This window comes from Curcuma longa, chromosome 4 (assembly GCF_044706935.1).
Source record: "Curcuma longa cultivar G26 ecotype Majalengka, Jawa Barat chromosome 4, ITB_CL_G26_1.1, whole genome shotgun sequence".
Classification (NCBI taxonomy): Eukaryota; Viridiplantae; Streptophyta; class Magnoliopsida; order Zingiberales; family Zingiberaceae; genus Curcuma; species Curcuma longa.
Window position 1 is genome coordinate 14,847,171 of NC_133864.1, and position 23,069 is coordinate 14,870,239.

General features: G+C 38.1%; 5 protein-coding genes across 7 annotated transcripts; 3 read left to right on the forward strand and 2 right to left on the reverse strand.

Moving 5' to 3' along the window:
• Positions 1–248: 248 nt before the first annotated feature.
• Positions 249–3,616, reverse strand: LOC141826608 (putative inactive nicotinamidase At3g16190). Its single transcript, XM_074713866.1, is given in 6 exon segments — positions 249–523; positions 525–580; positions 660–776; positions 2,104–2,335; positions 3,316–3,435; positions 3,512–3,616. Coding segments are annotated over 6 exon segments (765 nt in total). The 5' UTR covers positions 3,563–3,616; the 3' UTR covers positions 249–334.
• A 384-nt stretch (positions 3,617–4,000) lies between these two features.
• LOC141826607 (transcription factor bHLH68-like) lies at positions 4,001–6,232 on the reverse strand. Of its 2 annotated transcripts, XM_074713864.1 has the most exons (7): positions 5,917–6,232; positions 5,498–5,810; positions 5,345–5,422; positions 5,150–5,215; positions 4,950–5,015; positions 4,535–4,633; positions 4,001–4,442 (listed from the first exon to the last, which is right to left on the reverse strand). In XM_074713864.1, the coding sequence occupies exons 1-7, from the start codon at positions 6,075–6,077 to the stop codon at positions 4,275–4,277; spliced, it is 951 nt and encodes a 316-aa protein (XP_074569965.1). In that variant the 5' UTR covers positions 6,078–6,232; the 3' UTR covers positions 4,001–4,274. The 2 variants fall into 2 exon arrangements, with proteins under 2 accessions (XP_074569965.1, XP_074569966.1); XM_074713865.1 differs by lacking the exon at positions 4,950–5,015.
• A 1,050-nt stretch (positions 6,233–7,282) lies between these two features.
• LOC141827146 (aldehyde oxidase GLOX1-like) lies at positions 7,283–9,143 on the forward strand. The gene is given in 5 exon segments (XM_074714401.1): positions 7,283–7,561; positions 7,638–7,798; positions 7,940–8,348; positions 8,350–8,877; positions 8,880–9,143. Coding segments are annotated over 5 exon segments (1,641 nt in total).
• Positions 9,144–9,572: 429 nt separating this feature from the next.
• Positions 9,573–14,825, forward strand: LOC141825968 (casein kinase 1-like protein 4). Its single transcript, XM_074713232.1, has 14 exons — positions 9,573–9,769; positions 9,901–9,941; positions 10,350–10,419; positions 10,505–10,653; positions 11,560–11,655; positions 11,761–11,831; positions 12,042–12,103; positions 12,179–12,242; positions 12,504–12,588; positions 12,666–12,792; positions 13,518–13,600; positions 13,818–13,875; positions 14,119–14,237; positions 14,378–14,825. The coding sequence occupies exons 1-14, from the start codon at positions 9,694–9,696 to the stop codon at positions 14,546–14,548; spliced, it is 1,272 nt and encodes a 423-aa protein (XP_074569333.1). The 5' UTR covers positions 9,573–9,693; the 3' UTR covers positions 14,549–14,825.
• A 1,288-nt stretch (positions 14,826–16,113) lies between these two features.
• Positions 16,114–22,879, forward strand: LOC141828524 (uncharacterized). Of its 2 annotated transcripts, none has more exons than XM_074715966.1 (14): positions 16,114–16,220; positions 16,310–16,418; positions 16,767–16,911; positions 18,606–18,958; positions 19,135–19,172; positions 19,286–19,365; positions 20,288–20,352; positions 20,695–20,986; positions 21,184–21,296; positions 21,369–21,434; positions 21,872–21,962; positions 22,084–22,151; positions 22,395–22,432; positions 22,513–22,879. In XM_074715966.1, the coding sequence occupies exons 3-14, from the start codon at positions 16,818–16,820 to the stop codon at positions 22,685–22,687; spliced, it is 1,473 nt and encodes a 490-aa protein (XP_074572067.1). In that variant the 5' UTR covers positions 16,114–16,220; positions 16,310–16,418; positions 16,767–16,817; the 3' UTR covers positions 22,688–22,879. The 2 variants fall into 2 exon arrangements, with proteins under 2 accessions (XP_074572067.1, XP_074572066.1); XM_074715965.1 differs by having other exon boundaries at positions 16,116–16,220; positions 16,352–16,418.
• The last annotated feature ends 190 nt before the right edge of the window (positions 22,880–23,069 follow it).

Sequence of the window (23,069 nt, forward strand, 5' to 3'; positions counted from 1 at the left end):
TATATATCGACGGCGCCCACGCGACGCCCAACAGAAGGCGCCCAGGAGATATTATATATATATATATATATATATATATATATATATATAACATTTTACAAATGAAAACGATGTCTGTTTATAAAAAAGGTATTTTAAATAATAATAATAATAATAATGTTTTTTTTCTGTTGAGTAAAAAATACATTATAAAATTAATTATCTAAAAAACAAGGAGCCTAAAATGTACTTAAGTGGGTAGTAATGTATAACATCTCATCATCACCACTAAGATTCTATTTAGTCCACTATAAGTGGAGTCATCCACCACATAAATCTTATTCCTCCACGAGTTCTAAAAGCAAAGCCAATCTCCAGTGCTTGTCTTGTTCTTGTACAACAGAAACAGAAACAGAACAGGAACCATACGCGCTAATTTGGACGCCGTTCTTAACCATGATGAAGATGGCGAACCACAGACGAAATTATGATACTGAGACAACATGCTATACGAAACACTACTTGATGAAGCATCAAAGCTGCATCCATTCTTGCAACGTTGGTGCAGCTACTCCTATATTTTTCATGTCTCTGATATTTTCTGTTTCACATAGGCACTTATCGTTGAGTTATGCACGATAAGGACTTCAGAAAAATATAAGAGAATTTGAGGAACTCACCTGAGTGAATTTGAGGAGTAGCAGCGGCAGTTGCATCGGATATCAGAGTCACAGAATGGTAATCCAGTGCAACAGCATCGAAGACAGTTTGTCTAATGCAATTTGGAGTCTGAACTCCTACAAATAATAGTAAAACCTATCAGAATTTTTCGAGGAAAACTTAGTGAACGGAACTAATCATACTGCCTCATTTAATCTTGAAATGAAAAAATTTAGTAGTTTTCAATATACTGAATTTACTTTCCACCAAATCCTTCAAACATACTTTTGAATTATATAAAGAAGCATAAAGAAATGGAGAGTGATCAAATACAAAGAGATGGTTATGCAGCACAACAGCCAAGGAGACTCGCTCAGATTTAGGTCTCTTCTAAAGAATCTGAACAAAATTGACAACGAACTAGTAAGATATCAAATCAAATTAAAATTCTACCAAGATTATCATACCCTCCCATAAGACAATTACCAACTCAAGCACTATCTTAAATGACTTGCCCTCTTAAAACTTTCAATGTTTGCCTTTGATGTTAATACTTGAAAAGGAAGTTTGGTTAGCATTCTCTAAGTGTATCTTTTTGGTTCACAAGAATAATAGTATTTCATGCTGATGTAGAAAGTTCTGCAAAGTTGTAAGCACCTGATTGCAAAATGACCTAAAATATCAACTCTGACAGAATTTGGAGGTATTCTTTGTGTCAGAGCAAAGAATACTTAATTTGATATGTTGTAATTATTATTCCATGAACCACACAGAAATACATATTTCTTTTGAAATATGTACTTGTATTTCATTCCTATATTTCATTCTTGTCAGTTCCATTTCAAGATAACATGAAAAAAGAAACAAAAAAACTCAATGACTGAAATTGCAAGTGCCTTGTTAAACCGTAAAGTGAGAAGAACAAAATGATTTTGCCAGAATATTTTACTTTGAAAGTAGCTTTTGAAAACAAGAGTTCATTTTCTCCAAACAAAAAACTTCAAATAAACTCAGTAATTACAATAGGGAATCATAAGAAAGAGAATGAACATGATAAAGAAATAATCTGAGTAACGAAGTATGTTAGAAAGAGTAACTAGTTGTGATTCCAAAGATTATGGAATAGAAGTGAACAGGAAACATGAAAATCTACAAAATACTATGAAGGAAGCTCTAAACTTTGTTAACTAAGAAAAGCTTGGAAGAAAAATGTCTGCTAGTTTTTTGGTCTGCCAATTAATTTTTAGTTTGCAAGAGAAGTTAATTTCAATCAGATTGGAAGCCAGTGTCAATGTTTGTTGATATCATAGAACAAAATTGTTTGCAAGTTCTAACATATATAAGAAGCAATAATTTTAGTATGCAAAATTACAAGATAAGAATTGGTGCCCTGTTTTTTTAGTATAATGAAGAGAAACAAGTAGTGGAAAATAAATATCATTTCTAATATTTGTCACTGCTCACCGACAACAACCAGATTCTTGATTCCACATCCCTGAAGAAGATGATGAAGATTTGTGGCAAAGAACGCACTAAAGCGTGTCTTCACCAATTTATAATCTCCGTCTGCAATTGCAAGTCCATCAGCTAGCTCCGCACCAATGCAACCCTTTACGGTTGGTCCTTCACCATCGGAATAGAAGTGTCTGCGAAAATGTTCCACATCTCTTCCAAAACGATCATGTTCTCGAACAACCTGCAACTCTTTATATTTTCTTTCAATCCATGAGACTATAAAATACAAAGTTAAATTTAAGTATACATTCATCAAAAGTTAGAGATATGACTTCCCATATAGCAAGGGATTAAGATTTATGTATCCGGTCTAGTTGGAACTAAAATGGCTAAATGATGATGATAATGATGATGTATGAACCACCAAAAGAAAGATGTATTCAACCTCAAACACTACTATTACTTAAGTGCTGACAACCCTGTATACCAAGCTTCAAATGGTAACATTATGATCCAATGAAACTGAAATTAACATAAAAGTTACTCTGGAACTCGAGTTATCATTCTACAGTTCAATGATAGAAATGTGCAAAATCAGACCAATTATGTCAACCATGCAAATAAAAGTTCTGGTGATCATCCTCATCAATCTCAATTATAATTTTAGAACAGATAGAAATATCAAATAAGCCTCAATTTGCAGATAATGTCAATAATTGACACAACTTAATCCTGACCAACTCATTGTGAAATCTCTATCCTATGGAACCATAATGGAAGAGAGTTAATAATGGAATAAAAAGTAAAATGAATGCAGTTATGAGATTATTCACGCCATTCCGACCATAGCAGGTTATTATCCATCAGATAGAGGAAGTAGCCCACCACAAGACTATACCTCGATTCTACCATCATCTATTTGACATGCATTCGTGTACAAGAACTGCTTATGCATTTAATTCACAGTAGTCTGCCAAGGAAGCAACCTGATTCATGAAAACGCGTAGCAGAAGTTTCTTATCTACATTCCTCTCCCTTTCCCCAAATAATTGAACTCGCAAGAAATAAATGCTACCCTAAGGTTCAGGTATTTTGATCTACATCTGCCCTAGTCGATTGTTTGAGCAAATCCTTTGAATTTATACATCAGATTATGGATTAAAAAAATAATAATCATAAGAATGGTGAAATATAAACAAATAGTGATAAACGACGACGGACCCAAATCACCAATATGCCACGCTCCCGTGCGGCGGCAACGGCCTGGATCACGGTCGGGACGATGGCCTGGCCGCCTGCGACGAGCAACGGGCTCCCTCTCTCCGCCGAAATGAAATCCTTCTGCAAATTGATCCAAATAAAACCATAAATCGAAGCAAAAGACCAAATAAAAAGAGGATTCTTCGATTAGGCTGACCTGCATATCGATGACGAGCATCGCTGTCTCACTCCACTCCGGTGCCGCCATCGCCGGCGCCCTCGCTCTCGACTGCGACGAAGCAAGCAAGAAAGTAAGCGCACAGCTAAGCAAGCGACTCATTTATCCAAATCGGATCAAATTTTACTTCTTTTTTTAAAAAAAAAAATCTATTTAAAACATTTCTAATTAAAATAATTTTATTTTGTATTTATTCTTTGTTCATTTTTTTAGACCAATTAAAACAGGATAAAATTGTGACTAGAGAAGAGGGAGAGATGAGTAAAGGAGACTTCATGCTTAATTAATGCGTATTCATTACTTAGTTTTGCAAATTAGGGGTACTAATAGATTTTGCAAGGTTAAACCAGAGTACTTAACTATAACACACACACAAAATGATATTTAATGGTAGGTTAATGACTTACACATTAATTTTTATTAACAAAACTGATCATGATTAATACATCATATATATACATCACCAATGGCTCATGCTTGCATCTAGCTAGCAATACCATGAATTGTGTAGATATATATAGCACGTAGTTAATTGATTAACCTAATCCATGACATCATTAGCAATCAACCTTGAGCATATATAGCTTGCAATCAGAATGACTGCTAATGATGTTATGCCTTCCCCATCCACCCCTACGCACTGCATGGGCATGGCTGCATGCAAATTATATTTGTTCTCGATCGAAAACTAATTTGAATGTGAAATACTTAAGCAATTCCTTGCTCTCCTCCATCTCCATGGTCAGAATCCTCCAGCAAGAGAAGGAGCCCAGAAATCTACACCATCGTCACCTCCTACGTGCATGGTGAAGGACACTGGGACAAGGCACAGTCCTCGGCTCTTCAAGTCCTTTTTAATTTCTTCTTCTTCCTCCTCCTCCTCCTCTTCCTTCTCATCATCATTACTGCCCTGTTAAATAATTGAAAACATCATTTAATTTAGTGAAAAAATTTCTGATGGGTTTTATACAATTGCGAAGCCTAATTCATAATTACACTCACAGGGTGTTTCCGCTGCTGCTGCTGTTGGTGATGGTGATGATATTGCTGTTGCCTCACGGCCTGCCGCTGCTGTTGCTGCAGGTACGGCAAGCTCAGTGCCTGCAAAGACAAATTATACATGTTACAACACATCAAAAGCAACAGATCCATATCCATGATTTGAGAGATGGAGATCCATCTGTCATCGATCGAACCTCGTGACTTTACAAGACACCGATAACTAAAATATACTGCATAAAACAAAACAACGACACCCAACGCTCATGTCTCATTTCTGAATTCTGATGTAGCTTTTACTGCGTGCGTACTGCATGCGCACCTCCAGGCTCCAGCTTTTTGTTTTAAAAACACACACAGAAACGCTTCGCTTGCTTTCAGTGTACCAGTTTAGAGAAAAAGAGAGTGGAGATTTGACCTCTATTTGACTCTGGAGGAATCTTATGTACCCAATGGCTTCTTGCAATACCGACGCTGTGTCAGTCTAAAAAGGAGTACTACATGTCAGCTAATTAAAATTCTTATAATCTATAATCTACATCAAAATTTGATAATTATTGAGTTCCTTGCTGGTTGATAAATATTTGCGTGCATAGCATTGAAAGCTGCATTCAATACCTTGCCAAATGGCGACACTAACTGGTGCAGTGCTGTTATTCTATCCCCCAGCTTCTCCTTCCTCACCTGTTATCATCACTGATCATTCATTTCCCAAAAGCAATAATATATTTATATCTTTAGTTTTCTGATTACTGATATATAACAGATATATCTAGCTAGCAAAGTAAAACTTATAAGTAGTGATATATGAACCTTGAGACTAGATTGTGGAGAGGAAGAGCCTCGAACCCTAGCTTTCTTCAAAGTTGGAGCAATTTCTGTGCTGTTTCCCTGAAATTGTGCTTCACAAGTTTCAGAAAGAGAGAATTTTCATATGATCATCCTGATGAATAATTAAGTAATTACCTCAGAAGAGTTATTATGGTCTGCGGGTTTGTGTCTAGGCTTGGCTGAAAAATTCAACATGCTGTGGGTGCTGAGACTGGTGGTGACGCAGGATCTGGGAGATGAAGCTTGAAGAACAGTACTATTATGTGTCCATGAGGATGATCCATGGCTCTTCACTTGATGATGTTGATCGTGAAACCCTGTAGCTGCTCTATGTACTGCCGCAGATGAAACCATCTGCTCATGTAGCAATGGTTCTACTCCACAGTTGTCGTTCTCAGTCCTCTTGATCAAGCCATGCTTCTGGTCTTCTTCCCCAATGAACCCTCCTCTAGATCCAACACACACAAACAAATACGTACATAAACAAATAAACCAGAAACCCTAGCTAGATCTAACTGACTGTAAAAGAAGAGGGTTTTTGTTATTTTTCTTACAGCAAAAGTTGGCACCATGACTCTGGCAAATCTTGGACACCATGATCATGCTCTTGCTGCCACATCTCAGAATTGGAAGGTTGAGGAAGAGCCATGGAGGCGCTCAAGCTCCACCAAGCTGGAGCAGAACTGCCACTGGTTCCCTCCATCATCTGCTGCATGCATCAAAGATTGCAGCTGGCTCTCAAACTAAACTGAACTCGAAAGGAAAACTGATTAGAATCTCCAGACTTGCAAGAATATGTTTTGCCAGTGCTGCTGCACTTGATCAATGAAGAAAAGGCTGGAGAGGAGGAAGCTGAATGCATAGAGGTGGACACTTTTGTCCTTGTGTGCTTTTCTCTTCCCAACTCCTCTCCCTTTTTCAATAAGAACAATTTTGGGCATAATATTTCCTACTTGTGACTTTTTTAAGCCGCTTTTGCTTTATGATAAAGTGGAGGAAAAGGGAGTGGCTGTGCATTCAGACATGGAGTGGGCGATGAGTACTGCATATACATAATTAACAATATTAATTCTTAATGATGCAATTAGAGGTTTAGATGGCGGAACACAACTTACACGAGTTAAAACAGTGAATTTCACACACTGTGCAGAAAACTCTATCCCCCGGGTTTCATGGATACGGCAAGAACGTACGCTTGCAAAATCCGTACCCTGCTTGCAATCTTTGTCGGAAGCCTGTGGTCGTTTCTACCTTATTGTTTATTTACTTCGCATCAACTTTCATATTCGTTTTTTAAAATATTAATTTTTATTTTTAAAAAAATAAGAAATAAAAGAGTTTGCAATATCTTAGCAGCCGTTGCTTTTGTCTTGTAGTGGTCAGTGTGTTGTTCCTTTCACTTCGAGGTGGTGAGTCGTCAAGGTTGTGTAGATTTTAGTTACTCATCGTCACGATTACGTGACAAGTGTCGAATCTCATTCTCAAGGCATATATATAAATTATATAATGATTTGGAGAATTGTTACTTAATTAAAGAAAATACTTACACAAACCCTTATTTAGCCAATCGATTAGTGGACTCCTTAGTTAATTTAGGTCCTTAAACTAAGGACGACCAAAGACATTAATTCTATATTCGACTCCACTCCATGTCCAATCTAATGTAGTCAACGGTGAGCTAACTAATTAATGCCAATGCTAACGTTCAATAAATAACCATCCACGCCTAAAATGTATAGAGGGGATGAGAAAGAATAACGAAAAATCATGAATAAGTCTCCTCCTACTTGTTTTCGTATTTTCTTCTTTCTTCTCTCCCTCACAACTAATCTCGCCTCTCCCTTGTTCGACGATGATCCCATTAATGCCTTGCATGGAAGCGTAAACGTTAATGTTGATGGAACCTCAACAGCGGCACCGATGCCGGCGCCGAAGGAAAGGAGAAATCCTAACTTTGAGACTACGTTCATCGGCAACTGGAAGCTCTTACGTGCTAGCTCAGGCGTGTCGGCGATGCACATGGCGATCACCAAAGAGAACAAGGCGATCCTGTTTGATGCCACAAACTACGTCCCCACCCAAATAGCCTTGCCGGCGGGCAATTGTCGTCCTATCCCTAACAACAGCGCTGCCCCGGAGGACTGCTGGGCTCACGCGGTGGAATATGATTTCGTGAAAGATCAACTTCGTCCGCTCAAAGTAAATTAATTAATTAATTATTTGTGAACAGATAAAATTCGCCTTTTCTTCTGATATATGGATCATCATGGTGCAGGTTTTGACCAACACTTGGTGTTCGTCGGGAGGATTCGCACCGGATGGGACGCTGGTGCAGGCTGGAGGCTTCCGCGACGGCGCCGCCGCCGTCCGGTACCTCGAAACCTGCCCTACTTGTGACTGGGTCGAATACCCAGCCGCTCTCTCCGCTCCCAGATGGTAGGGAATTAATTAACGGGGTGCAATTCAGTTGATTTCCAAACCAATCATCGTATTTTAGTGAAGATGATTGAGATTTTCAGGAAAATTAATACGACAATTTATTATTAAATTTACAGAGTTTACGAATTTAATCCGCAGGTACGCGACCCAACAAATCTTACCCGACGGCAGCTTCATTGTGGTGGGCGGTCGCCGGCAGTTCAGCTACGAGTTCATCCCCGCCCGCGGCCAGTCCAACCCCTCCAACTACGAACTCCGCCTCCTCATCGCCACCACCGACGACGTCGAGAACAACCTCTATCCCTTTCTCCACCTCTCCTCCGATGGCAATCTCTTCATCTTCGCCAACAACCGCTCCATCCTCTTCGACCCCCGCTCCAATGCCATCCTCCGCGAGTTCCCCCCTCTCCCCGGCGGCTCCCGCAACTACCCCGCCTCCGCCGCCTCCGCCCTCCTCCCCCTCCGCCTCCGTGGCTCTGCCTCCGCAGCCGTCCAAGCAGAGGTCATCATCTGCGGCGGAGCCGCCCACAACGCCGCCTCCCTCGCAGCCTGACAAACAGATCTTCCTCCCCGCCATCGCCACCTGTAGCCGGCTCGTCATCACCAGGCCCAACGCCACGTGGCACACGGAGAGAATGCCCACGTCGCGCGTCATGGGGGACCTCCTCATCCTCCCAACCGCCGATCTCCTCCTTCTCAACGGCGCCACGAGCGGCACCTCCGGATGGGGCTGGGGCGAGGGACCAAACCTCGAGCCGCTCCTCTACCGTCCGGCAGTCAGGCGAACCCCCCAACGCAGCAGGTTCCAGCCACTGACGCCGTCGATGATCTCCAGGATGTACCATTCGACCAGCGCGGTGCTTCCGGACGCCTCCGTGCTCGTCGCCGGAAGCAACCCGAACCCGTCCTACAACTACACGGCCAAGTACCCGACGGAGTTCCGGGTGGAACGGTTCGAGCCGCCGTACCTCGACCCGGCGCTAGCGGTCCACAGGCCGAAGATTTCGGAGGGATCTGCTCCGGCGTCGGTCAGCTACCAGCAGGGGTTCTCGGTACAGTTCGAGTTGCAGGGGAACGAGTCGCTGTGGAGGCGGCGGACGTGAAGGTGACGATGTACGCGCCGCCGTTCACGACGCACGGGTTCTCGATGGGGCAAAGGCTGCTATTGCTGTGGGTGGCGGAACTGACGTCGGTTGGAGAGGGGAGGTGGCAGGTGTCGGTGACGGCGCCTCCCTCGGGGGCGGTGGCGCCTCCAGGGTACTACATGACGTTCGTGGTGTATCGTGGGGTGCCCAGTGAGGGTGTGTGGGTTCTAGTTGGTGGGCCCGCCAATGGTAATTAATTTTTTCGTCAAATTGAAAAAGAGAGAAATATTATTAGTTTCTTATTTATTTAATGAATAAATGAGAATTGTTATCGACGTATCGATTTCCCTTGTCTTATATATTCGATGTAAACACTTTAACCTTTAATAATAATTTTATTTCGATGAGAAAAATACGACAAAGGTGGCGAAGAGGAAAGCTTTATTGTTCTCTTCTGTGAAATAGCGTGTTCCACGTAGAAATCGTGCCACGTATATAGCCACCTTCATGGCGACTTTATCCACACGCGTCGGCTCAGCGAAAGTCAAAACAAACCGAAAAGATCCGTGACAGGCAGGAGGAGCGGTTCGGTCCGGCGCTGGACCGCCTCGTCGAGTCGGGTAACGAGCTTCCTCCCCTTCTCGTCCTCGCGGGCGGCGCTAATTACCCGAAATGCCCTAGCGTCGTCTTCACCGACTTGTCCATGCCCCTTACCCATCCCTTGGGACCTCTCTCGCGAATTCTCGCCTCTAATTCAAAACCAGTTCATCGACTCCATTCCGGGACAGAGTGGGCGAGAATTGCTCCATGGATCGGATCGTAGGCGGGAAGTACAAGCTAGGGCGCAAGATCGGGAGCGGATCCTTCGGCGAAATCTTTCTAGGTGAGCGAATCGTTCCCCTGCGCGTTTTCTTCGCCTCCAATTCGGTTCATCGATCGACATATAATTTGCTCTCTATTCATTCGTTCTGTTTGTTTTTATTCTTCTCTGATCAGATCCCTCTTATGTTACAGCGACGCACGTTGACACGTTCGAGATCGTCGCGGTTAAGATCGTACGTTCTCCGTTCTATTGTGGCGTACTTGATTGATTTTCCGTTCTGCTTCTGGGTCATCGACTGTGATTGAGGATAAATTTCCCCCTTTTTTCCTATGGGTACTCCGTTTATGGTATTTCTGTTGATGGATGAAATTTTAGATCTCTTTATTGACGCGCTTATGCGCATCTGGTCAGTCAGTGTTCTTAGATTAATTGACCTTCCTCGAAGTGGTGATGTGATAATTATATGACCAGCTGATTTTTTTTTCTGGTGCTAAGGTGGAAGTTGTTTCAGCTATTGTATTTTGAAAGAGTCGAGTTGTCAATCTCCATCGATGACCTTGCCTATATTTGACATTGTTTAGTGGTGGCTTTATATATGTTGCGTTGGGTGTATTCTTATTTTTGTTCTTCATGGTTGCAGGAGAACAGTAAGACCAAGCACCCACAACTAATTTATGAAGCCAAGCTTTATAATATTCTTCAGGGAGGAAGTATGTTAGACGAATCATTGGCATAGAATTCTCCTCTCCCTGTTTTGGAACTCCTTAACTTAATTTGGTTAAATCGTGCATGCAGGTGGGATCCCAAATATAAAATGGTATGGTGTTGATGGAGAGGAGAATGCTCTTGTCCTCGATTTGCTGGGTCCAAGCCTTGAAGATCTGTTTGTCTATTGTGGTCATAAGTTCTCGTTAAAGACAGTTCTGATGCTGGCAGATCAGATGGTAATTGGAAACTAACAAATAGAATGGATTTAATACCCTTACTTTACTGCCATGCACAATTTGGTAAACTTTGTCAGCTCGATTAGTGTTGAAAACATCAAAAGGGTTTAATTGCATGAAGGAAAATGCTTTTCATAACAAGGGATTAGTTCACTTGGGTAGAAGTTATGCATGCTTTGCCCTTTAAGCCCAAATATTTTCACATTGTTCTATTTCACCTGCAAAAAATGATTTATTGAAAGTGATATATTTTTCAGGTGCCTGCATATGACTTGTAAATAATGGATCATATCTTAATTTTTGATGAGTTTTGACAAATGATCACCTAAAAAGTGAAATCTAATGGAAACATACTAGATTAAATTGGCTAGATGTGTAGCACACGTTAGTATGGTGTCAATGAGAAAACAACCACCCGTTAAGTGTGTTAATGGATGAACTAATATATTTGTTTCTAGGATTTACTTGAGTTGATGCAAAAAATTATATAAACCCAATGAGTGAATATTGTAGGCTTTGGAGCTCAATAGAGGGATAACTGGAGTATATCTATATAGCTGATTCCAAATAGTTGGGACAAACATGTATGGATGATGATAATGATGATGATGCAATCAAGAAATGTTGAAATCATGCTATTCTGTATTCCCATGAAATTGTTTGTTCTTATTATTTAATTCTTGATAATAACCTCCCCCATATTCTTATAATTGTTAGCATGATTTGATTCCCTATCATTTTTTTTGTTATTCCTCATCACCATTAGGAGTTCTTGTGTTTCATCTATATATTGAGATCATGTTTAGTTTCTTATAAGTACTCTAACATTGTACATACTTCCTCAGTAGTACTCCAACATTGTCGATTGAAAAAGCTTGATCACTCCATCATCTTTGATTTCAACAGATTACAAGAATAGAATATGTTCACTCAAAAGGTTTTTTACACCGAGACATCAAACCTGATAACTTCCTGATGGGTCTTGGTCGGAAGGCCAATCAGGTAGTAACTCACAGTGCCTCTCATCAATCTCTTGGGTGCATATACAATACCATATTTCTTCTTTTCTTTCTGTGTGACAGTATCTATTTAAATATGGTTTTCCAGGTGTACATCATCGACTTTGGGCTTGCTAAAAGATATAGGGATTCTACTACTAATCGTCATATTCCATACAGGTCTTCTATCTGTGGATGACTTTGATTTCATATCTCTTCACGAAGAAATGCATGTTTGTTTCTTTATAATTATTGTCTAGAAGGATGAAGCCAGAAATGGAAGTCTGTGGTTACATACAAAACCAATAGTTCTTTTACCTTTGGTTTTTAAAAATTACATCTCTGCATTTAGTATGATCATTGATCATCCATATCCTTTGATCCTTACAGAGAAAACAAAAACCTGACTGGAACTGCTCGGTATGCTAGCTGCAACACCCATCTTGGAATTGGTAATTAGAATTGATTTGAGCAGTCTTATTTAACAGTTGTGCGCATGATACTTACTTAATCCACCAACTAACTAGAGCAAAGCCGACGGGATGATTTGGAATCTCTTGGTTATGTTCTCCTCTACTTTCTCAGAGGAAGGTATGCTTTAGTTAGGAAAAATAAATTTACTTTCCAGATTTAAATTTACTTTGTTGCTTGGTTAGATTTATCTTGCAACTTTGAGGATTACCCTTCTCTGATACTTCTGCAGTTTGTTAATCTGTGGAGCTCATGAAATTTTCTATTTTCTTCAGTCTAACATCTAGTTTATTTTAGCCATAGTGATACCTAGATTGTTTTCTCCCTGATTTAATATGCAGATTTAACAAGTATAATTAACTTATACTCCTGTTTCATCAGTCTTCCATGGCAAGGTCTAAAGGCTGCCACAAAGAAGCAGAAGTATGATAAAATATGTGAGAAGAAGCTTTCAACTCCAATTGAAGTATGTATCCTGAAATTGCATATTGTTTTATCTCCTCTATAAATAATATTACTAATAACTGTTATAAACTTCTATAGGTTTTATGCAAATCCCACCCAGTGGAATTTGCTTCTTACTTTCACTATTGCCATTCTTTAACGTTTGAACAACGACCTGACTATGGATTCTTGAAGCGTCTCTTCCGTGATTTGTTCACTCGTGAAGGTAATACATGGGAAAATCATTATTTTGTAATTAGTTTAGTATGAGTTTCTCTTGTCAAGAATGTCCCAATCATAAGTAGTTGGAATTGCCATCCTTATTATATATTCACAATTCCCTTCCAAAGAGCCAACTATCTACATGTACTTTGCTATGTTGAGCTCTCTAATCCAGTCCTGTCAATCTCGCTAAAGAGTAAAGATGGGCGAGCAAGGAGGAGAGAAAAGTGCTTCAATATGATAAATAGGCAGCTCAATCTTTACATCCATTATCCTGTTGCAGCAGGCTTGGCTCCTCCAGTCGTTATGTATCTCCCTTCATTCAGTGCCCTTCCATCTGGGAGTCCAGATATTGTTGGGAGCAGCTAGCCAGTGTTAAATCCTTGCCTTTGATCGGGGTCCTTAGGGTTTTTTAGGCCTTAAATAGAGTTAATTGCTCCCTGCCACCCATTGTTAAGCCCTTGCCTCGGATGGGGGGTCTGTAGGCTTTTTTGGAGTTGATTGCCCTTCCTTCTTCTATTTGTGATGTCTGCATATGTTTTTTTTTTGAAAAATTTGAAAAGAATAATATTGTTCGATCATGACAATCTGCTAGTTGGAGTACACTAAAATGTTGTATATTCATTTTGTAAGTTAGCTCATTGGTCCTACTGATTTATTTACTTGTTATGAATGATGAAATTTTCTCTGTTCAAATCCTGCTGATGTTTTTTTGCTCAATTACGACAGGCTATGAATTTGATTATATCTTTGACTGGACAATTTTGAAATACCAGCAAGCCCAAAGGACAAGATCTCAACCTCGACCTTCTGTTAGTACACTTTACACTACCAAATTCAATTTCGAATTCTTTTAATAAGCAGCGAACTCTTTCTTCTATAGATGGACTATCTGGATTACTGCAAAATAAATAAATAAATATTAAGTAAATAAATAAACAAATAATGATGCCAATGGGAATTATTTTATTTTATCATTATTATTATTATTTTATATCTATGCTAATGGAATTTTTATTTGAATGACAGCTGATCTCAGGTGGAACAACTAGTCAAGCGATTCCAATGAACGCCGACAGACAACAAGGTTTTTGTCTACTTTTGCTATTGTTTTTATTTTTATGTTTGAAAGTTCATAGTTCAAATTTGTTTCAACGTTTAGACTTCAAATTGGAAATACACAATGGCAAAATATAGCTTTATTATTATTTTTGTTTTAAAGTTGTAGAATGTGGTGGTACTGATAAAATTTAGAAATATACCAATCTAGTATTCATCATACAAAAATCCTTTATTTTTGCTATAATGACTCAATCAAATCCCATTCCAGTTACCAGTTTCCGCAACATTCCTCGCCCTGATGAAGTCACAGAGCACCTCGCACCTATTAATGTAGGTCGTCCTATTGTTCAAATGCAGTTCAAATATCCAGCTGATAGAGATAAGTTGGTAAGTTAATACAGTTGAACTATCAATGTAGTATTAGCATTCCCTGCCTACATCGTCATTGTATATTTTAATTGCAATATACTTTTATCTCTATTGTGTTATGCTATATTTTTATCAATCCTTTTTCTCTTCCTTGCCAGAGAGTAGGAACAAGTTCTGAACTACCTCAACTATCATCCCCGTCACTTGCTTTCCCTGGTTCTTCAAAGAAACATGTAAATTCCAAACAATCAGGGCCACCCGATGCTTCCCATGTTGGCTCCTCCAGCAGTTGGTTTCCTACGCTACAGCGTAATGCTTCGGCAAAATAACCGGTAATTCTGTTGTATGAGTAGCCACCATGTATGGTCAGTCCCAGTTCACTGCATGGGACTTCTCAGGTTGAGCGTCTGTTCTTTATGGGCTCTTCAGGTGTAAATTCAAAGTGGTTGGGTCCAACAACACGATAACACAGTGGCTGCACTGTTATTGCTCAGGTCACTTACTCCTGTTAAGGTGACTATTAAGTGTGTTACATAATTAATGCTTTTCGGTTTAACATTTAATTTTCCATTTAAATTGGATAAAATGAATTTGTTTTGTCATTAATGTTGATAAGTCTATTTATTAGAGGGATATCATGTAATAAAATGCCTTGTGGATCCATCTATCCTGGCTTCTCTGCTCCTTGTTTAGTTTTTGTATTCTATTCCTTTGGTTCAGGTGCCAGGCTCTCGTCTTTAATCCTTGTTACCAGATTGCAATACCACTGTATCTGTAAGTTGAGTCATTAACACAAACACGCTTTTGAACATAATCTGCATGATTAATGACCAACTTCACATTCATCAACTTACCACATCTAAATGTTGCTGTTGTTGTAGAGGACAAGACATTGGCCTTTGAAGACTTTAGACATGGAATCTGGATCATCTTTCTTAGTATCTACGTCCATAAAGAGAGATGATGAACAGGTTTTGCGTTTTCTCAGCTTGGGAAAAAAATGGTAGAATTGGTATAGTTTGTTTTTCTTTTTTCAAGTAGTTATGTATAATGTGCATTTGTCTATGTTTTGGGGTTTGTTTATTGATTACGTAAGTTCAAGGGTGAATTACGAGCAAAGGATAAGTAATAGAACAATCACTTTTTCTTTTTCTTTTTCTTTTTTAACATTGCTTTGACGGATAAATAAACATGGTTTTGGTGAAACGTGTATTAAAATTTGTTAAGAGTAAAAACCTGTTTTAAGCTTGAAGGATAAATTTTCTTTTCCATTAATTTCTTTTATTATTTATTATTGCCTTTCTCTTGCGACCTTTTTTCCCCTTCTAATTTACCATCCCTTTATAGTCAACAAATTATTTTTAATCAATATATTTTTTATGTATGTTTCTCATTCTTTTAATCTCTTCCTCTCCTTTTTTTTTATTCGTGTTGTGTGAATATAACGTTGCCATATGATTATATCGCTTTCTAATATTATTCTAATCAATCAATTATGGTTCAAATGCAAATTCTTGGGCCGCTACCTCGATTGTATTCGCAGGTAGGGTTGAAATATGACAAAAATAAGATTTAAAAAATAATTTAATATGTTTTTAAATATGTAAAAAAAGGTGATATAGTTATTCATTGTGTTCAGTTAATTTCAAAGAATTTTATTTCTTAAAGGTTTAACTGATCTTAGAAAATATAATTTTTTAAAATAATATTGAATTTTGAATTTTTGTGGGTACCGACAGATTAGTATCGATTTTGGGTTTAACTTCCAATTTGGGATAGCGAGTAGTGAGTTGCGTTGGGAATGGAGGAGTATCCAAAAGTAGTGAATGTCATCGTCATTCAACGATATAAAAAAATCTCAGTGCACGTGCGCCTCACGCGCTCACGCGACGGACTTCCGTCTGTTTTCCGCTCCGACGAATCCAACGCCAAGTGGCGGCGCGACTGCTCTCTTTCTGCTACACGATTCCAGATGATCGCCGCATGCTATTCACTCTCGAGGTGGAGATCTTTCACTTAATTATTCGATCGAGATCATCCTAATCCCCTTTGATTTGCATTGCTTCCTCCTCCGTTTTGCCTAAATGCAGCCGTTTGGTTCCTTCCTGACTCGACCGCTGATTCTTGAGCAGAATAGATCGCCTCCTCAAAGTTGTGCGTCCGCTAAACGGTCTCGCGAATCCTTCAAGTCAGAATCAGGTTAATTTCTCTAACTTTTGCTTGGAATTGAAATTCTATTTCTGACATTGCACTCGATTCCTGTAACAAAAAGGAACTAGTCTCTATTATCTTAACAATTTGGGGTTCGGAACGCTAATGGAAATTGGTTGTAGTGGTGATTAAGAAAGAACCATGAACTCGATATTTTAGTTTCTTCATGAATGGTTCCAGAGATAAGAGACTGAATGCCCATTCTCATATTCTCACTAAGTCTGAAAACAAGAATTCAAATTGTAACCCTCACAAAAATTTTTTCTAGTAAAGAAACAAAATTCCTTTTTCAAACAAGAATTGGTTCCAAACAGGCTGACAGGATTTGGCTTACAGGTTTGGGATCGTGGTCAGATATTGAGCTGCAAATGGAAAATATCTAATTCTATGAATGAAGTAGCTAAGATGCATCGGCATAAAAAGCGGAAAGAAATTATGCATGTATGGAGACCAATCTCTACTCAGTCAGCTTCACATGAAGGTTTTTCCTGATTCAATGATTCTGCATATTTTTGAGTTTCAAACTGAGCTAATATCCAATTCTTCTAAATAGAATCTTTCTTTTACTTTGGATTCTATTGTTTTATTTCCTAACCATGACTCATGAGCATTCCAAATGACTTCAGCTGTTTAGAAAGGTCTGAGAAATATTGGCAAATATGCTACTCCTATTATACATTATTCTAGAAAGCGCTCTCTATGTTTTTTCACTTAATTCCAAGTCATTTTTCAAGATTCGGTGGCTTTCAAAAAAACCAATTCTTAGCTAGGTATGTAGCAATATATGAGAGCCCATTTAATATGGACTAGCAAACTAATTCAATATGGTTCTTTTTTAAGTTTTTGTCTTTCCTTCCACTTGATTTGAGGGCATGTCTACATAGGGGGAGGGAGCTCAAGCAGCGGGAAAGAGGAGAGCAGAGCAGTCAATTTCCTTGTCTACTTCAGTAGAAGAAAACACAAAGGGAGGAAGGGAACAATTTGAACCTCCTTTGCCCACATCTGTTTCAGACCAAAAGGGGATTATAGAGGGGAATGAATGTTGGAAGGATTGGTTTAACTGTGCATGTCTTAGAAATGACAAAATTGAAGGGCTAATTTTATCATTTGCTCTTATATTGTTTTCTTTCCTCTCTCTTCAAGTAGACAATACAAAGGAAACCTCTCTCCTAAGTTTCTGCCTTTCCTTCCACTTGATTTTGAAGTTACTGTAGCTTCCCAGGAAACCAAAATCATGGCCAGGAATTTACTAGTATCTGAACAAAAGATAATGTAGCTACTGATTTATTTTCGTATCTTGAAGCTATGAACTGAATTGTTAATTTGTATTTACTTCAATATGATTAGTTGAGAATTATCTAATCCTTATCCTGAGAGTCATCTAATTTAGGTTGATATGTTTATGCACCTAAGATTTTTCGTGTATTTCTCATAATAAGCTTATTCGTATTTACAGTTAAACTAGGAAAAGTTTCCTTTATGCCTTATTTGTATTGTCTATTGAAAATCTGCAAGAATTTACATGCAGCGAATTCTTCTACAACTGGAAGATCAGCAGTGCTCATGTACTATTGTTCTTGTTGTCTGCTATGCATTGAAGGAAACATTTTTCAATAGTAATAAATCTGTAGATGCAGGACAAACTGCAATGGGCTGTATGTATCGTTGAAGTTTCATACATTCAGAAATAACCATGCATTCAACTGCTATTGGAAATGTTTTGGGAATAGTTTTAAAAAAATCTAAAAGACCATATACCTACTCCCTACTTTTTATTCTATGCTCTTTAGGGAGTGACTCCTTGCTGTCTAAGAGACAATTGCAACTGTATGCCTTGAGTTTACGAAGCCATAGTTGCATTTTTTGTTCTTTCTCAATAATTGTCAAACATCAATTGGGAGTTTGTTTCACATTTAGCGGTACAATGGCATATCATCTCGTTTTGTAAAAACAAGTTTAGCTAGGTGTACTATAGCCTTTGTAAATCACAATGTTTATTCTAGAAGCTTTTGAATTGCAAGTCTATGCATAGGAAATGAAAGCATATCAGAATTATAAGGATTTTATAGGAACTCTAAAGAACCTTTGAGGAATATGGAAGTCTTCATTTGAAGCTTAAAAGGAGTTTCTTGGGACTTTGTCCATCTAATTATTCTAAGATATCATTTGATGCAGTTGACTATGATAAAGGACCAGATCTTCTATGCCAACAGCCTGAAGGGCAAAAGAACAAGCCTACAGGTGTTTCAGATGAGCAGGTCTACACCCAGGATGAGTCTATGTCTGACACTTCAATGACATTAACCACAAGTTCTAACATAGTGGATCATGAGAACTATTTGGAAAAAGTAACTACAAGTTCTAGCATAGTCGATCATGCGAGCCATTTAGAAACCATAGCAGGAACTTTCTCCAAAAGTTGTGATTCTACTACCGCTTCCATATCTGGTGAAAACCCTGAACATATTACAGTTGAGGAGGGTGCTGATTTAGGAAGCCAAGATAAAAGTTCTTCAGTTTCTATTGAGGTATCTCTTGAGATTCTTCTCTTTCTGATCAATGAATGTATATCTTGGTTTACACCCTCAATTTATAGTCTCCTATTCTTGGTTTTCTTTTCTTGCAAGTTTTGGTGGATAATTCAATGTAAGTTATATTGCAAGATAACCAAAATTCATTTACAGATCTAAAATCATTTCTGCAGGTAGATGCTTCTTTGATTCGCTTTATTAAAGGAAAAGGGTATGACCTTCTGAATTATCTGTACATTTGCTTGTTTCATCTAGTATACCCCTTTTAGTGGTTCAATGCAAAATCTCTAGTAGTCCTTAAATACAGAATTTTCTATCTTTTAGTGGTTCAATGCAAAAACAAATTGAGGGAGATTTTGGTGTTAAGATTGGGCTCCCTTCCTCCAAAGAGGATAGCAACATTGGTGAGTTAGTATTTAACAATCGGACGTTGTTTCCTCAAAAACCTTTTGTTCTTATTGTCACATACCTTTCACTATTATGCTTTCTTAATGTTCTGTTCTACTTCTAGTGTTTGTTGTTATCTCTCCTCCACATTGTTTGTAGTACTGTTTCCTGCATGGCTAAATTTTACTGAAGCTTACTTCAAAGCCAATGCTGGCCCTTACAGTTCCCTATCGTTGTATTTTTTTAATCTCTGAGAAAGATTCTTAATATTATCACCTTTAATGGGAATAATATACTTTACGTGTTTTGGTTGTATTTTTGAAACAACATATTCAACAGTCCAAATATTTATCATTCAATGAAACACAAATGAGAGATAAATTTCTGTATATTTTCCCCTTTAACTTACTTCCCTACTCTCATACTCGCATTCTCTCCCCTGCAATTTTCCTTCCTCATAGGAAACACAACCGGGAGTAAAACAAGAAGAATTCCTTTTTGCAAGGATTTCAAACCTACTTTAGTTAATAATTAACAAACACATGCTTGATCAACTTGTAATTTGTCTCATCTGTACTGAATGAAGAATGAATAAGAAAATTTTTTAAAGATATATCCTTTATACTTGTTTTGTTAAGCAGTGAGGCCAATGCATGCTCTTTTGTTCTCTTAATCTGTTTTCGTAATTGATGTGTACTTTTGTTCTGGCATGGTTCTTTATTGGAGTCTTATTGTTACATAAAAGAATTCAAAATACATGACCTACAACTATCAACATATATGATATTGAACGTTCACAATCACTGACACTACACTGGTACTTGTTGCCAGTTTTGGCTTCCATGAAGAAAATTAATTATTTGTCATGTTTTTTATTGTTTATATTATTTTTGATTTTTTTCTCACTGGGTAATTGGATCAAAATTTCCCCTTTTGCAGTTGTTGAGGGCTCAATTGGAAGTGTTGCTAAAGCTTCAGAAAAGATAGCTAGTATAATTGAAGAGGTTAATCAACTTGATTAGTAAATTTTATGTTAGTTATTGTCTAATGGTTATGAGGAACAATCCTCTCATAATTGTATGCTAGTTTCCATGAAATGGTTGTGAAGAATAATTCTCTCATCTAGACGTTGGGTTCAAATATCTCGGTTATTACAGTTTAATGTTTTTACATTAATTTAATATGTTGTGCAGGCTGCAGCAAACTAATTTATCATATCAATGGCATTTTAGTTGAGTAAAAAGTAAATTTCATTTGAACAAATTAATTTGATGCCATGGTTTATAAAGCTGCTTTAGTTTATTATGCAACTCGTGGAATAGTAAACTTTCAGTTGTCATTTACAGGCCGTGAAAAGCCCAAAGCTTGATTATTCTCACTTTATATCCCTACCATTGGCTCTCCACCCGGAACTGGTGGAAAAGCTGACTCGTTTCCAGAAGTCTATTCTTGGAGATGCTGCAGTTGGGCCTGAGGATGACCTGGAACATGAATCAAATGAAGATGCTACAGATGAGGAGGATAACCTAAATCAGAAAGTTACAGTTCAGCTTGAAGTTAAGGATGAAAACAATCATGTGAAAGTAAAGATGGATTCTATAGGCTATAAATCTGCTTCTAAAGCTTCTATTTTGTCAGGTAGGAAAATGTTAGCCCTTTGTCCTTTCCTAAGTCATTTTTCATGTGATTGATTTGTGTGATTATTGTATTTCTATTTAGAAATATGAGACTTGCAAATTTTTTTATTTATATCATGCATCCAATATTTATTTATTTATTTGTTCTTTCTAATTTTGCCAGTTAAATATTGTTGATCGTCCTTGTTAATAATACAGATATGGGCATTGAGAAATCCATCTTTATAAAACCAAAAACATTCCATTTAACTGTTCTAATGCTGAAATTATGGAACAAAGAAAGGATTGCTATGGCTACTGAGGTTCTGCAGGTAAACTATCTACTCACAGGTATTCTGGGAATTGGTTAATTGATAGTTGGATGTTTTCCTTGTTGATCACAGAAAATATCATCAAAAGTGCTGGATGCTTTGGAAAATCAGCCTGTTTCTGTAAGACTTAGAGGACTGGTATGCCCTTTTTGTTCCTCTATTTTGATCATTGTAGTCTTCATTCTGTCACTCTTATATCTCCACTTGAAATCTTGATGTTCAAAATATGATCTATTTTAGATGATCAATGAGCCAACCCCACCTAATGAAATAAGACTTGGTTGTTGTTGTTTAGATGATCAACGGCATTTGCTCAACAATTGTTCTCATTGAAATTCCTGATGGTTCTCTCAAAGAAACCAAGACTTTTTGATTTGCCATTTTCCTTGTAATAAAACTGGTTGAATATTCAAGTTAATTCTTCCATTGTTAACTACTTACTGTTGGAAGCGCATTATGGAACTATTGATGATTTTGGTTGTGGCTAGTTCTTTTGATGGTTTATGCCTTGCCTAACTTACAAGGTCCTTACCAAAAGTACATAGGAAATATTTGACTTTGGATCTTGTTTGCAGATGTGCATGAAAGGTTCGCCTGCTAAGGCCCGAGTTGTGTATGTCCCAGTCAAGGAAATTGGTGAAGAGGGACGGTTGTTGCGTGCTTGCCGTATCCAAAAATTTTCCAACTTGACTGATATTTGTATTAAAAAATAGTTGAATGCTAGAAAACACGTAAACTTTGTGATGCCAAAATGTTCACACTTAACCTTTTGTACCCCCCACCGCAGAGGTTATCATTGATGCTTATGTTGAAGCTGGCCTTGTTCTCGAAAAGGATGCTCAACAATCACTGAAGGTAATTCTTTTCTAATCCCACATATTGAAATTGCAAGCTAGTAGGTGTGTGGTTTGTTGTCAGTAAGAGCATGCCAGATCTTAGTGTCTCAGTTGCTACCATTGCATTTAGATCATAATTTTGCACTAGGAAAATCTCAAAAGCATTGTTAAGACTTTCTTAGTTTTAGATCAGAAGCACTAGGAAACCAAGAATAAGTTATTGTTCTCTACTGAATTCCAATTCCTAACACTCTAAATGCAGCTACATGCAACCGTGATGAATGCCCGACACAGGAAAAGGTGCTCACTACTCTCTTCTGTCATTTGCAACTATTTTGCTGTGATTTTTTTTTCTGAGTAAGAAGGCAAATTTTTTCCAGGACAAGTCGGAGAGATTATTTCGATGCGCGACACATTTTTAGAGTTTATGGTTCTGAGGACTGGGGGGCATACCACATCCCGCAGGTGCATTTGTCCCAGAGATTCAAGCATGATGAAGGTGGATACTATCATTGCTGCACTTCAATTCCCTTACCTGAAAAAAATGCGGACTAATAGACTCAGATACATAAAACTAAACACGGTTTTCATGTACTTCGACTTCAGTTATAGTTCTACTTCTGACTAGTCAGGTAGAGGATGGTACGTCTGATGTGTCTGCTAGTGGTTTGATGTTCTTATGATATTTCTGCTCGGGACACATTTTGTTTGGCAATTTTCTGGATGTTCAATGCTGTTCGGTTTGTATTTCCCTTGCTCGAAAACAATGTTGACAACTAGATTCAGATACATGAAACTCAACTTAGTTTTTCATTATAATTCAATTCCTTTACTCGATGACTCGACTTCTTAAACTTGCTGGAAAGCAATATTGAGCAATAGATTCAAGTACATAAAACTCACCTTGGTTTTCATGCCCCAGTTAATGATCTGCTTG

What these genes read in the sequence shown, in the direction of transcription:
- LOC141826607 (XM_074713864.1), bottom strand. Translation starts at nt 6,077, where the DNA reads ATGCAGCAGATGATGGAGGGAACCAGTGGCAGTTCTGCTCCAGCTTGG. An exon ending in ACCATAATAACTCTTCTGAG is followed by an intron (nt 5,423 to 5,497) that starts GTAATTACTTAA and finishes GCACAATTTCAG; the next exon opens with GGAAACAGCACAGAAATTGC. An exon ending in CTCCACAATCTAGTCTCAAG is followed by an intron (nt 5,216 to 5,344) that starts GTTCATATATCA and finishes TGATGATAACAG; the next exon opens with GTGAGGAAGGAGAAGCTGGG.
- LOC141825968 (XM_074713232.1), top strand. Translation starts at nt 9,694, where the DNA reads ATGGATCGGATCGTAGGCGGGAAGTACAAGCTAGGGCGCAAGATCGGG. An exon ending in AATCGTCATATTCCATACAG is followed by an intron (nt 11,832 to 12,041) that starts GTCTTCTATCTG and finishes TGATCCTTACAG; the next exon opens with AGAAAACAAAAACCTGACTG. An exon ending in GAACGCCGACAGACAACAAG is followed by an intron (nt 13,876 to 14,118) that starts GTTTTTGTCTAC and finishes ATCCCATTCCAG; the next exon opens with TTACCAGTTTCCGCAACATT.
- LOC141828524 (XM_074715965.1), top strand. Translation starts at nt 16,192, where the DNA reads ATGATCGCCGCATGCTATTCACTCTCGAG. An exon ending in TGGCTACTGAGGTTCTGCAG is followed by an intron (nt 21,297 to 21,368) that starts GTAAACTATCTA and finishes TGTTGATCACAG; the next exon opens with AAAATATCATCAAAAGTGCT. An exon ending in CTGTAAGACTTAGAGGACTG is followed by an intron (nt 21,435 to 21,871) that starts GTATGCCCTTTT and finishes TCTTGTTTGCAG; the next exon opens with ATGTGCATGAAAGGTTCGCC.